The 15,510-nt window shown below is 38.3% G+C and overlaps 1 protein-coding gene across 2 annotated transcripts in view; it reads right to left on the bottom strand.

Moving 5' to 3' along the window:
- ADCY8 (adenylate cyclase 8) overlaps window positions 1–15,510 on the bottom strand; it is a 129,411-nt gene that overhangs the window by 14,136 nt on the left and 99,765 nt on the right. For both annotated transcript variants that reach the window (XM_054816995.1, XM_054816996.1), the window contains exons 10-14: window positions 15,291–15,492; window positions 11,633–11,722; window positions 10,129–10,301; window positions 7,111–7,192; window positions 1,373–1,531 (exon numbers count right to left, since the gene is read on the bottom strand). In XM_054816995.1, coding sequence (XP_054672970.1) covers window positions 1,373–1,531; window positions 7,111–7,192; window positions 10,129–10,301; window positions 11,633–11,722; window positions 15,291–15,492 — 706 coding nt within the window. The remainder of the gene's footprint in view (window positions 1–1,372; window positions 1,532–7,110; window positions 7,193–10,128; window positions 10,302–11,632; window positions 11,723–15,290; window positions 15,493–15,510) is intronic.

Genomic DNA, 15,510 nt, shown 5'->3' with positions numbered 1-15,510 from the left:
ATGTCGTCCTTCCCTAGGTGATATTTGAAATCACATCTTCAGAACACAATGATTCCTCATTGTGCAGTCTAATTTGTCTGGCTACATCGATTTCCAAAATGTACAATCAGAAAACAGTAGCCTTGATTCCTTTTTGCTGCACAATGAATAGATATGCCAGTGCTGGCAACCTGAATCTTGCAACATTTGTAATCTTGTCATTATAAAAGATAATTCCAACATTACATTAGAAAATTCTAGTTGCATCATACAATAGCCTTTATTCACAGATAATATTATAATACACATTTGCCTTATTTCAGATAAGGAGTAAGTGACTTACTGCTGCTTTCAGAAACAAATTCTGGACTTTATCCTTTCAGCAACGTCTCTTCAAACTCTGTTTTAGGAATATCCAGAGACTCCATTATCAGAGTTTTCTTTGTGTACTACAAACACTCTTTAGGAACATAGCCACAAACTATGTTTCTGAAATGGGTCTATTGTTAACTGCCCCAAAGAGGCAATTCAGGGGCAATTTGAAATGGCAAAAATGTTCTCTGGGGTCCGAAGATGTGAGAGGTTCAGGTCTGTTGCTTCCTGTTGAACAGATTCCTTCCATGATAACTGGCAGGGCTGTAATAATATTTCTTCAACACTGGGCTATCTTAAGGTTGCACAAGCATTCAGTTAAATTTACATCTTTTTTAGGAATACTAGATTTTCATAGACTCATAGGTTTGAAGGGACCCCTGATCGTCATCTAATACAGTTCCCACTCAAAGCAAGGTCAATTAGGTCAAATCTCTTATAATCTTGTTCAGTTAAGGGTTGAATATCTCCAAAACGAGATTTCACCACCTCTCTGAGCTCCAAGGCAGTCACCACTTTCCTGAGGATTTTTTTTCCCTTGATCTAACTGAGATTTTTCTTCCTGCAACTTGTGATGTTGCCTCTTGTCCTTCTACTTGCACACTGGAGAAGAGTTTGGCTCTGTCTTCTCTATAAACATCCATTAGGTATTTGAAGACAACGACAAGATCCTCTTTCAGTCTTTTCCTCTTAAGGTTGAATGAATCTAGTGCTCTCAGCCTCTCCTTGTATGTCATGTTCCCCAATCCTCTAATCATCTTGGTGGCCCTCTACTAGACTTGCTCTAGTAGGTCCATGTGTCTCCTACTGGTGAGCCTTAACCTGGAAACACCACTCCAGATGTGGTCCTAGAATTTCAGAACCCTTTATTTTAAAACATGTTTTTTTAATGTGGATCAGATACCAAATATTGGCAGTATTTGTATAATGAATCCTACCAAGAACTAAGTTCTAACAAATTAACAGATTTGCTTTTCTTTGCTTAGTAGATGAAAGTATTAAAAATAAAACTGATACTTACTTCATTATCCCGATCCTTCTCCAGGAAGTGACGGGCAACATGACTGGGTAAAATATTCCGTAGCATATTTTCATTATGCTCCCTTAACTCTTTCATTTCATTGATTTCTTCTTTTGCTTGAACACGCCACAGAAAATCCAGCCTTGCTGTGTATTCAAGCTGTAGTTCCAGAAAGATAAAAAAGGCAAAAATAAAACCTGACAAGAGCAGACTTTGTATTGTCAGCCTGGCAGGCTGCTCCTGCCATGTAACCGCCTTCAGTGCTGCTGAAGATCTTTGACTCTGAAAGAATTTGATTTCATTGCCAGAAAAAGAGATTATTTCTTTGCCTTGTATATGGTGAATGTCTCAGAGGAATCTTGGGCAAAATAATATTTGTCATATTACTGCTATGGTCAGTGGCTAGAAAATTTCACAAAATTATTTTCCTTTTAAACACCTCTTTATTAGTTAGATAATGGAGTCAGACAGGAGATAAGGTATTGGAAGATATTGGTACTGGTATGAAATAAATATGTGCCCCTTTTCATATGTGTTTTCAAATGAAATCAGTTTCATGAGAAAATAGCACAAGGGTCATTCTGAACACTTTGTAGAGGCAGGTAGTTTACTCCTCAAGGATGAGCATCTTTCTGCAAAAGTAAACATAAGAGCCCAACACACTGCTAAAGAGGATTTTCAAACCTGTGGCACCAAAATGAGGTATTTCTACTGTTGGGACATGTGCTTATTTGCAATTTAAGTCTTTTAAAAGTCAGTGGAAAAACATGGTATGTGATACCTCCTCGAATACTCTGTCCCTGATGTATTGTGGATCCCGAGTCTGCAGTCACAGTTTAGTACGTGCCCAGTGGCAGTGCCTGACACCCTCAGGTACAAACCAGAGTTAAGTGGTTTTCAGTGAGGTGTATGTACAGAATAAAAGGAAGATCCCTGCACAGCACAGCACAGCTTACATATGCATATATATATATATATATGCATTGTGTACTTTTATATATATATATATAAATGCATATTCATATATACATAGATGGCAACTGTCTGCTAGCTGAAGGAGAGAACATGTTGAAACGTCATGTTGTTTGCCTGAGAGGCATGTGTGTCAGCACACGGACAAGACCAACACTGCCAGAGCGTTTGGGTGCATTACACTGACAGTTTTAATCAGATTTTAAGGCAGGTGATATAGCTTACACAAGGGGTGACTTATTAAGCTATGGACTTATTGAAAATGATGGAAATATATCTGTGTGCAGTAAAGTGAAAGAGAAAATATAATTGTGAGGCTTGAGATGATCTAACTGGAAATAATAATCAAACCCCCAGAAGAGAAGTGTATTATGCCAGCAAATAGCTGAATTTTACAATTGCGAGAGACATCAAATGGTTTGCCAAAAGGCACTGGGATTAAGGAAGTGGTTGGGATATAATTCATGTACCAAGCTGAAGTCAAGAGCAAGCCTGCGGTGGGTGGGAGTGACTAAGAGGGCGTTCAGCATTGTTTAGTGACTCATCTTGTCCACATTTTTCGTCACCAGCAGTGACCAATGGCAAACTCTTCAGAACAAAAGGCAAAGCACCTTGCACGTGGGCTTACAGGTTGACTGTACTCCAGGGAGCTTTCCTTCCTAAAAGCTCAAAGTGAGCCTGGCTTGATAGAAACTTCCAAAGCTTGTATGCATTTTAACAGCCATTTACTTGCCCTCTGGACTCTATTGCCACCTTTACAAACAATTAATCTCTTTTCTAGTTCTAATATTGTGATCTTCCATCTTGTGACTATTAATTCCCTAAATTAATTGCGCCAAAAAACCTGTCAGGAAAAAGTATATTTAAATATTTTTTTTTCAACATTTTTCACTTTCCTTCCCTCTTCCTTTTGCACTAGAAGACAGAGCCTGTATAAGATCATAACTGACTTTTATCTCTACGAGCTGACTGAGAAAGCAACACTGACCACAGTTTTGCAAGGATTTCTAAAGGTATTTTACAGATTGGCTTGGAGCAGGCGCTGCTGGTGAATTCGGAGTTCTTTGATGCTTCAGATATTTAATTCCACTACAATAAGAGCTTTGCAAAAAACTGTAGTACAGTTTTTCACAGTTGATTTTTTTATGCTGCTGTACAGGAAAATTTCACATCTCTAAACCTAGCTCAGAATAGCAGCAGCTAATCTTTACATTTTCGATAACGTCATTCTGGTTATTTATAATTGCATTGTAACATGTTTTGGGTTTATTTCTTGAATGTGTAAAGAATTATTCCTGGGCACAGTGGTGCCAATAAAAATGACTGTCTGCAACACAAATCTTGAAATGTCCAAGTTTTCTTGCCCTGATATGTATTTTTATGAAACACCCCTAATTCCAATAGCGAGTGAAGAAAATAGAGAAGATGCATTACACAAAAACCCTAACATTATCTGTGTCCTCTAAATGCTGTACAACCCAACTCTCTGCAGACAATTGCCACGTGCAAGGTAAGCGTAAGGTAAAGAGCATTTGAGGGGCAGAATATTCTTCTTTAGAGCATGAGAAAGAGGATTTACATCGCAAAGGGACACTTTCAACCACCAAAACCAGTCTAACTCTGGAGAAAACAAGCAACATCCTTTCTTCACTACACTAAAATCTGAATATAGAAAGCACAATGAAGAGGCCTGAAGTGTGATAGCAGAATTAGGTATGTCGCTTCCTCTCTTTTTCTCTTTCAATTGGAACAATCTCCTCTTCGCATTGCCTCATCCGTCCCCTTTTTCCCAAGCATGCGGAAGGTTCGGAGGGTCATGCTTGTTGCAGATAAATTGCTGTGTAGGGATGGTAGTTCTCCCTTCCTTCCCCCGAGGCTCTGTAGAGCTAAGCTACAGCCCTGACATCCAGAGGCTATTAGGTTCATAGCTGGCTGTGCCTCCCCTGTCCAAGTTCAAGTCTTCCTTTGCAGCAAAGAGCCCCAGAAGCAGAGGGGCAAACCAGTCAGTCAGTCCATGCTGGCCTGCACCACAACGCTCATCTGTGGTAAGCAAGATCTACATTCAGATCTCCGATCTAAAAGAAACCAGACAGGATTTTGTCCTCTGTTTAATAAGGCTTCTTTTTAGGTCTAATTGGGGTGGTGGGAGAGGAGGGACTGAGTCTGCTGTGGGCAGTTTTATTCCCTCTTTGCAACCGTTTAAACCTTCCCTTTTAAAGCCATGGCAGAAGGTTTCACTCAGCGTTCAGAGGCTATTTATATTGTGTGTTTTCACTGGAGATATATTTCTAGTAAAGACGAATGTATATGGCATGGTATTTTGATAAGGTTTTAAGGGATAGTTTATGTTCATCACAAATGTTCTACTTTTAACTCATTAAAAGGGTAAAGCGGTAAATGAACACATTTTACAAGAGAGTAAGTCTAGCCTTGAAATTATCCACAACACTTCTGTCACGTGCTTTTTCTCAAGTTTAGTTTGCAGAAACACTGCTGTAAAATATGAATTACTTGTGTTAAAAATGTGTGCTTCTAGATAAAATTGAATTTCTAATAGGGAATTAGTCTGTTTAGCCTGATGTCATGTAACAGTAACACAACTACTTTTAATTATGGGTTTAGCACCAGAGACCCCCGAGATTTATTGGCTGAAGTACAGGTAAGATTTTAAGAAAGCTCTGAGTCTCATTAGACAGTCTCACACAACGTTTTTCTTGAATCTAACTTAAAATTTTGGGTGCAAAATTGGGGGTTAACTTTAAATCACAATAGATAAAGAACAGCAGTTAGTTGTTCAGAAATTAAGGGTCCATAAGCTTGATTTTGCAAAAGTCATCTTTTTTGTAAATCCACCTAGAATGAGGCAAGTTTTAAGATATTCTGCTTCAGAATACTTTCACAGTTTGTGAGAAGCAAAGCTGTGCTGGAGGACAACTTTATTGGATTTACTGTGCTCTCTATCAATTCAGACTACTGAAGTGATTTTTTTTTTATTATTATTTTCTCTGGACAAAATTTTTATATATATTTTTGGTTTCTATTTATACAGAGACCTTTAGGTTCACTCTATAATAGGAAATTAAACAATAGAAGGAAAGGTTCCTAGGCACTGCCATTGGATATTGTTACATTGATAGAGTGGCCCTGTGAATCATTTGGGAGAACCTGCACGAGTTAACACATCTCAGGGACCATTTCCAAGAGCAGTTTGAGTGCAGCCACCCTGTTTTATAAAATAAGGAAGATTAATAGGGTGGAAAAAGACTCTACTCTGTTGTTCTAACAGGCCTCTGGGCTGGAAAATAGTCTTAAACAACCCAAATCAGGCTTATGTAGAAGATAGACACACTCAGAATTGTCATCCTGAAGAGCATTGCCTGGATTCTGCCTAGTCCTTGCTTTACCTCAACTCCTTTAGCGTTTTCTTTCTTAGTACTTACTTACTCTCACTTTAGACCATTCCCAACCCTTAGATTTGTATCTTTGAGTATGTTAAGAATAATTGGAAATATTATAAGGCTTATCACAAATTTGGGATTTCAGTTCTTATTTCTTGCATATTTTTCCTAAATGGGCTTTATATCTTGATAAAGATATGTCAAAGTACATTGTTTTCCATCAAACTTAAATCTAGACACAAAGCATTTCATCCCTTACTTCCCCTACCCGCTCATTCCTCATTTACTCAAAAAGGAGATAAAAAGGAAGAAAATTACTAGAATATTTAGATCTTACCTTCTTTTTGCTCTCCTATGGAAGGAGTGGAGCCTGTAGGTATGTGCACAACTTAGAAAGCTATTGTAAGAAAGTATATAATATCGTGTCATTCGTCACAGCAACGTTCCTCTCATTACCTCACTCAAACTAGGATTGAGAAATGCTGATATTAATCAGCCTAATGCTCTTGAAGGGGAAACCTTTAAACAAGTTGAACATGCAGTAGAACATCTAAAGGCAGCTGTGGTTGCTGCTTCCTTTAATGCAGTGGTTACTTTTGCCTTTATGCCACTGACACTGCCTGAAGTCGCCATTTTTAACATGCAGCAGCCTAGAAACTACCAGCCTGAAGTGGTGGAGAAAACATCCTGCTTTAGGTGGCTTTTACTTGATACATTTGTTATTTTACACATTGTTTTGTGGTACTTCAGTCTTCCTGTGCACTGCGTATGGGTTCTTGAAACATGTGGTTTCTCAGTTCCTCCTCAAGGTTATCAGCCCTAAAGTTCTGAGACCCCTAAATCCTGGTTTATGATCTAGGTCCACGTGAAAGAATTCTTGCAAGTGGTCCACGACCCAAAGAAGTTACTGTTTGTGCTTAACTGCAAATTTTCCTCATTTCCTCAAATCTGGTGTTTTTCCTCTATGAACATACTAAGCGATTTCATGGGAGTTTTATTATTTACTGTTTGTTATTCCCTTCTTCACTTTGGCTTTATGCCTACTCAAGTGCATCAAGGCAGTCAGATGCCACTGGGATTGTACATGTACCTAAGATAAATGAAGTCCTGTTTGTTCCTTCAATTTCTATTAGAAAATGCAATATAACTTGCGTATTGCTGAATATAATATTGCACATGTTCTTTAAGAATGCTAGGCAGTGTCAGATGTCGGCTTTCTTTAATCAGATTCTGCATATGGTTTATTAAATTGTTAAAGGTCATGTGCTCAAGTGGATAAAAAGGCAGTTGGTATTTTGAAAGTAATTATTGTCACATCCTGCAATTGCAAGTGATATAGGGAATGGTTAAAGCAAATGTTTGCATTACCTGCTGACCATGATAAAATACGGCTAAAAGGAACATTGCCATCAGTAGTAAAGATGCCTCCTTTGTACCCAGGAAGTCTGTGCTGGAAAAAAAATCCAAAGTAAAATACAATTATTGATTTGTCAGTGTTGTAATTGCTCAGAAGTTTCATTTCATAATGCACCCTCGTACGTTTTGTTGTTCTTTAAAAGATCCCCTCTATTTGAAAATTTAACTTGGCAATAATTAGTTCAAGAGAACAGGAGTGTAATTAGAGTGCTCACTGTTTGGAGACAAATGTATTAAATAACTAAATTATAGCCTACAGTAGGTACACAGAAGGTGATGATCTTTCACTTTGAAAGGTGCTATACAAGCTGTGTGTCAGTCGTTCTCTTTTCCTGGGAGGTTGGTAAACAACGATGAGCACCACAGCCCCTGCAGAGTACAGGAGGTGGGATCTGGATGGGGAAAGGTTTAGGCTGGAGCTGGGAAAGGGAAGCTTCCAGACTGTGAAAGTAAAAGCCCAGTGAATGGGCCCGGAGATAAAAGATGAATCCAAGGCAGGTGCGGAAAATTAAACATCCCCATTTTGTGAGAAAGGTTCAGAGAAGTTGACAGGGGAGTTAAGGAAGGAGGTGTGGATCAAAGGGGAATTAAAAAAAAAAAGGCAAACAGTAATTAGGACTGTTTTTACTGAGCCACAAAGAGGACAGCAGAGAAGAAATGTTTGGCTATGACAGAGGAAGTAAAGGAAACTCTTGCAGACAGTAGGGAAGCAATGAAAATGAGCCAGGAAGGTACTGACTGTATGAAATTGCTGTGTGTGTAGCATCGAGAAAGTGTGCAACAAAATAAGGTGAAATGGGTCCAGAACACTTAAAGTTCAAATATGAGGAGAAATTAGTTATGTGGAAAGGTGACAAAACTGAAGAAAGTGAGTATCTCTGTACCAGGGGATTTACAAAGGCATATTTCCCAGGAGGAAAGACATAAATGGAGACGTAAGGGAATTGGTAGGGCAAAATATTATAGTAAAACAAAAAGGAGAAAGAACTAAATTTGGAGGTGAAGGGAACATTGATACTTGACAATTATTTTGTTGAAGGGAGATGAGGAAAGATGAGGAAATGGTTAAGAAGTGCCTAAAGCTTGAAGTCTTGAAGTTGTGAAAAAAGTTAATAAAGGAATAAACAAGGAGCAGAAGACACTTTGGGAAACTCTTCTGTCTACCTTGAGATCTAAGAATAAAGCAAAGTACTGACCCTGAATCCATTTGCCATAATAATTCTGAAAAAAAAAAAAAACCAAAAACAACAAAAAAACCCCAAATCAAAACACAAACAAACGAACAAAAAACCAAACCAAAACCAAAACCAAAAAACCATCAGGTGACATTTGGCACGAGGACTCCTATGACAGAGAAATAAGAGAGAAAGAGCAGAGCTTGATGGAGACTAAACCAAAAGGAAACTTTCTTGTGAGAGAGCTAACTGAACTGACTTTGTGGGCCTAATGAAGAACTTACTGTGAGGAAATGTACCACTATGGGATGAGTCATCAATATAGAGCAAAAGACAGGCAGAAAGCATCTTTGTCATCTGCAAATATTTTGGAATTCAAATGTTTCCCATTTTGAAGTCATCTGAAATACAGCCTCCCAAAGATTTCATTCTAGGAGGACCCCTTGTACACTGACTAAGGGCAACAGCCTCAAAGGTCTTACTTATGAAGTCATCTGTTTTTTCATATTGTGGTAATGTAGCTATAGCCACAAATATATGAGCTAATTGAGTTTCATAGGGAGCTGCAAAGCCTTTTATTCAACTGATTGGTATAGCTAAGAAAACATAAGTTTCTGAGCACACAGCCTTGAACCTCATACTCCCTAATGTCAGAGCTGAAGTTTAGATCCTTGTCCTGACTGTGGAGCATCTCAGCTGAGTTCCCTATGTCCTGCGCTGTTGGCTACTCTAGAGGATATTCCTGGCTCTTTCTTACTCCTCTGTGATAAAAGTCACTGGAGAGTTTCATTGACACAGGGAGTAGAAGCTACTTGGAATTCTCTTTGATTTTCACACAAGGGAGAATCTTTCTTTGCCATGCTTGATTAGTGACAAAAATTAAAGACAATGATTATGATTCCTACATGTAGTTACTTAGACATATTGCTTACTGCCATTTGTCATATTTGTTGGGCTCTGCTGTGAATATGCTAAATATCATATCATTAGTCTGTAGGAACACAACTAGCATTAGAAACTGGAAGATATACATGCAGAGTCTTACTATGTGTAACCATGTGGCTGTTGTGAGAACTAATTGCACTGCAAATCCATCATTTTCTGTCATTCTGAGTATCTTCATCTGGCATGCGCTTCCAAGCACAAGCAACTGCAATACTAAATTGGTCAAGTATTAAAGATTGAAGAAGTGCTTTTCTGAATGAGCTAAATCACTGCTGCTCTAGATTCAGTTATTGCAACACTTGGTGCACCTCTGACTCTGCATATTGCTGTGGCTCTTCTGTGCTCTTCAACTCCTCTTGCTGGGAAGGAAGCCTGGGAGGAGGAGTCTGTCCTTCCAATGCACTCCTACAAAATATGTTCCTTGTATCTTTCACAACTACACATTATAGTTTGAATTTTATTCAGTTAAAACCCTTCCCCTAAAAAATCAACTTTTCATGCCTGTTTTCTTAAATTGAGGTGAGAGTTTCAGTCAGTATCTCTGGAGTTTTCAAGAATAGAAGCAACCAATGTATATGCACTGTAATGCATGTATTTAGCAACACGGATAGACTATGGGAGACATAAAAGACAAACTCTGCTCAATATTTAAATGTCCTCATGAAATGAACATTTTAATAAAAAGGCCTGAGAAACAATCACATTATAAATCTTTCTGGATTAGTCATTGCCTCTTGCAACCGTCACTCCATACTTAGCTATGGTGCTATCCTATACGTGTATACTCTGGCAAGAGTTGACCAATTACCTTATTAAAAAGACGTTCCTAAAGGGGGCTATGAATACTTACTCTCCATTGTGGTTAAAGTTGTCATACTGCAGAAAAAGGGAAGCATAAATGGTCTCGGTCAGCAGAGAATAGATCGCAATCATGATGAGAAGTACTGCCAGCTTCAGGACAGAGTTGAGACGAAGAAAGACTGCACAAGTCACCATTGCCAGCACACCAGTGAAAACAAAATACTGAATAGAAAAGAGCAGTGGTTACTTTCAGTGATCAGTTACTACATATTCACTCCATAAATAACTACCTAAATGATCAAGTTATCAGAAGTATATAAAATTTGCCCTGGATTTCAGTGCTCAGCTAAGTCCTCTTGGTGTACAGGGCACTTTGAAAATAAGGGTTTTGCTAAAATAGAATGTGAAATTACAAATTGTAATTTTGCATGGAACCTCCATGTTAACAGAAATCCTCCTCTGTGTCTTGATGACATTTCATTGTATTAGAAGGGAAAGGGCATCCTGTGTAGTGAAAAAAGGATAGGGAGAGATGTCGCATGTAGTAGTTTGGTAATGAAAAGTTAACGGAGAGAAAATAATTTATATTCCTTTGGATTCTGAACTTCCACAAGATCCACATTAATCAGGATGGGAGAATCATTAATCCTTTTCCCATGCTACTTGAAGAGAGGATAAAGCCACCGGTTTGGATGGGTTTTTTTCTTTATTATTGCAGGCCTAGCTTAGTTATATTACTCTCTTAAAATATGATGCCTGGAAGTTTTATTCATATCTCATTTTCTAATCTCTTCATTGTCTCATTTTTCTCAATGATTAGTCATCCGTCAAATGCAATCCATGCAGCTGATACTGGATATAGAGAGACAATCATGGCCACGAGCCATTCAGGTTTAAAATAGCAACATCAACACCCACAGCCCAAATGTAGTTTAAATTAACTCCTATCACACAGCTTTAGGAGAGATAGCATTCATTTTTCTAAGTACAGTTTTTCTTTAGTACACTTCCTCTGTAGGAAAGTCTGCATCCCTGCAATTTGTGCCGTACTGCTGGCAGTATCGTGACACTGCCATATCACTTTCTAAGCAACATACTTGTTTTATCTGCACATGACCAACCCATTGATTTTGCTGCCTGCTCACCATAGAGAGGATTTTTTTTGCTCCAAATGCAAATTTAAAATAACTACAGCAGAATGACTGCTGGCTTTGCTATCTAAGAAGTATTAGTGTCCATTGGCTTCATATGAATTAAGTGGTGTGTTTTATTGCAGTAGGTTCATTGAATCATTGCAAGATGTGTTTCCAGGATAGATTCGGTATGAAGTTCAAACTTGGTTGTAATGCCCCATTAGACCATAAAATTAATTTCTTCTGTAACCCGCCTCTACTTTTTCTATCAGCACATGGATAGATACAAAAGTTCAGCTTCACAGTGTTGTTGAGGCACCTGACTCTACCACCAGAACACAGGTCATTGATTCCAGGTAGTGGTTGCCATGTAATCTTTGTGGAATCATGCTTCAGATTCAAAAGTTCCCTCAAAAATACCTCAGGATAGGAACAGATGTCCGTAAAAGATGCAGATGAATTGAACGTCTGGTTCTTCAGGGCTACTGGTTTGTCAAAATCACACCATAGCTGTCAAGAAAGAAAACAGAATCAGGGCTATGTTGTGCATTGGTGACTAAGCTCTTGTGTGGCTGGCTGGCTGGGTTCAGGGATGGAACTGGCTGAGCTGCTGCTCTCCATGCCAGCTCCCTAACTGGCACCAAGGACTAAATGGACAGGAAGAAGACATACTGTGGAGATGACATGGAAAGGGGGGAGCTATTCACACTACAAACATTCAGCATCTGAGTAGCCTTCCTATGCTCGCTTGTTGCCAAAGGGGAAAGATGAGCTCCTCCGGGAGTTTCAGAGGACTGATGTTGGACTCTTAAGAACTACCCTCTCAAAATGTTTATACTTTGCTTAAACTATAGGCAAAATTATTAAATTTGGAGCATAAAATCAAACTGCATGTGCGCATTTGTCTGTAAGCAGGTTTTTCTGCTCTGTTAGAATCATAGAATCACAGAATTGTTTTGATTAGAAAAGACCTTTACGATCATCAAGTCCAACCATTATCCTAACACTGCCAAGTGTTGCTCTGGACAGTGTTATCCTTCTAGATGTGGGACAAAATCCCATGGCATCATGCAGAATTGCCTTGTGCCAAAGCATAGTGTAGGCCCAGAACTGCAACTGTGATTCCTAGAATAGAAGGGAATGAAAATTCATTCATGATAAAATAGTTTGGAGAATGCAGTATCGCCTTTTGCTGTTATGACCTCCATTCATTTTAATGGTATTTCAAACCAACTGCATTAAATATAAACAAAACAGCAGTGTTGAGTTGCAATACATCATGGTCTTAGAACTCAGGAAAAAAATAATTAATGGTTTCATATTTTGACAGTTAAAGCAGATGGAGTCTCCTGTTACATGTACTAATCCAATCTGGATGTTTATACTAGGTCATTTCATCAACCTGGTATGCACAAGCTAGTTCTCCTGTCTTTCTTTCCAACAGAGTTAGAGAGTTTGTTTAATGAGGCCCCATTTCTTATAATTAAATTCTAATGAATTTTGAACTTGGCACTCTCTTGTTTGTTCTTTCAGCAATTCAGTCATCTCTGCAATGCAGCAACATTTTCTAGGTTGTCTGTGCAGTTGTCTGTGACAACAGATAGTTAATGGTACCTTCTGGAAGTTTATGAGGTGTACAGCACCTCTCCGCAGGGCGGAGTGCCATGAGAAACACTCCAGGTGTCTTTTAAAAAGACCTTCAGGATCAGAAATTTTATTTTAATTTTATAACAGTAAGAATGCACTTGATGCAAAGAACCACAAGACTCATTTGTCCCCCCGGTGAAAGCAAAGCCTTATGACTCTTGTCTTGGTCCCCTCCAACTGGGTCCATTTGAATTCAGTGGACACATGCAGCTCAAGAGTGAGCTGGATTATCTGTTCTTAACTACATGCATATCCCTCCTGAGTGCTGCAGTCCACTCTATGGAACCCCACTGGCTGCTGTGGTACCTACTTCATGAAAGTAACTTTTTTTTTTTTTTTTTTTTTTAATGGGGTACAGGAATTAGTTAAAAGTAAACTATTATTATGGCAGGATTTTGACATATGAAATAATGAGGTTATATATGGTTTCCTGTAGAGGTCAGGACTCGGTGACTCAAGTAATTTCCATTCTAAATATATGACAATAAATATTACTGTTTACTGCCTTCAAGAAACCCATTAGTATGAGAGTAAAAAGAATTATATTTATTTTGACTGGTTTTGGGTTATCCATCCCACAAGATTACAGTGGACACAATCTTAAAACAAGTCAGGGGCGAATCTCATTATTATCATATCCATAGCAAATTGGGTATGGGTAGCCTTTTGGAGATGGTCTTCTTTCAAGAGCAAGATTAATTCTACTAAAATCTTTCTTGACAGATATTTGTCAAACATGATTTAAACCCCTCTCAATTCTACAACACTATACTATGTGATCTATACTATAATGTACCACTGTCCTTATCTTCAGGAAGTTTTCAGCCCTATTTAACATCCTGTCCTTTACTGTATTTGCATTTTCTCTCTAAGGATAGCAATCAGTGGCTACATTCTTCCTTGTCCAGCTAACTCTCCTATCACTTACTGCATGGTATCACCAAAAAAACCAAGACAGATGCTGAGTCCTAGCGTATCAGCAACCTGAATCCAATCATGGAAGAATGACAGCAATAGAATTCAACAAAATCTCATATCTGTTAGCAAAAGATGAGGCAGACTCTTGAAGTGTCAGACTTCGGCATACTTACTGCAATGATATAATAATTATTGTTAATTATTACAGGATAATGATTGTTGCTGTTGTGTTGCTGTAGTTGCTATTACTGTCACTAAATGCTTTCTTGGTCTCATCTAGAAGGAAATAAATATTTACAAAGAATAAAGTTCAGATGAAAAAGCACTGCTACATCCATAGCCAAAAGGTGCCCTACAAGAGGAAAGGGTGATGAAAATGTTACTTTTAATCTATCAGTGTAATATTTACCTTGTTCTTGGCTCAGGGTTCAACACCTGCCAGGTCGTCTGACATGATAATCTGCCTAATTCATGCAAAGCTGTCTCATATTTCTGATGGCACCCAGATAATCAGGGCTTTATTATATTTGGATTTGTTTAGCACACGTGTTACAAAGACCCCACTCTTTTACCATGTGACATTGTACAGAGCCAGGCCCACGGTATTAAATTATCAATATTTTTATCTAACCATAGCTGCTAAGCAAAGTTTGGTACTCATATATATCAGATATATGATATATATGAGATAGATATGATATAGATATATTGATATATATCAGTATATATCAGATATACTGATAAACTTTCCTCTAGATTCATCACACTTCAGGGTCTTAGTGCTGTTGTGTACATTGGGAGCCCAATCAGACTGAAATCCCTGTGTGGGCAGCAGAGACAAGAAAATCTCTTTATTGGCACCAGTATGATCAAAATAATTCTTAGGGGATGCCCGTTTTTCTGCACTGAGTATAAAACAAGCTGAGAGTGACCATGCCCATGGTTTGGTAATTTGTCAAAGATGAATCTGGGCTGAAGTGTTTTGTCACACCACCAAATGGGCAAATGGCACGGTATGTTTAGAATTTACACTTTTAAAATTCTTTTTACATGCTGTGGCTACTGGCTCAGCTTGACCTGCTCTGTCCTTTCTTTGAAGGTATTTTCTGGGTTTGTTGACACTTCTTATTTTTTTTAGTAATCTGATTAATGGGAGAACTGTGAGATGAGGAATTTAATATCTGTAAACATTACTTGGATTGACAGTCTTTAAGAAAGTGTATCAGCATGTCAGAAAATTACAAATGGTCCTCGAAGGGTGGATATATTGAACAGAAAGTAGCAAAAAGGTTTTAGAAATCGATGATACTCATGAGGAAGAAATAATTAGATGTTTCAGAAATACATAGTTTAAGCAACAGCTGGAATTTTCTGAAGCTGTGGTACTTTGCCTTTTACATTTAAATCATCGCTGGCTTATAAACACATTAGTTAGCAAGTCCTGTAGCAAGCTTAATAATTCATAAATCATCTTTGCCCTGTATAATATTCCCTGGTTCTTTATGAAGCTTACAATATTGATGATGGCTCCAAGAAAATTAATCAGAATTGATGCAAATATAATGACATTCCTGGCCAGGTAGGTCTCATTAATCCAGCAGCAGGTTTTCCGAAGCATTAAGGGTAAACATTTGTAATCCTCTGCTGTAGTGATTAGCACAAGAGCGGAGTGCAGCATAATCAGAATAGAAAACTGAATCACCATTGGTATCACCCTGGAAAGAAAAAAAAGA

This window comes from Grus americana, chromosome 2 (assembly GCF_028858705.1).
Source record: "Grus americana isolate bGruAme1 chromosome 2, bGruAme1.mat, whole genome shotgun sequence".
NCBI lineage: Eukaryota > Metazoa > Chordata > Aves > Gruiformes > Gruidae > Grus > Grus americana.
This window is presented reverse-complemented; position numbering and strand designations above follow the sequence as displayed.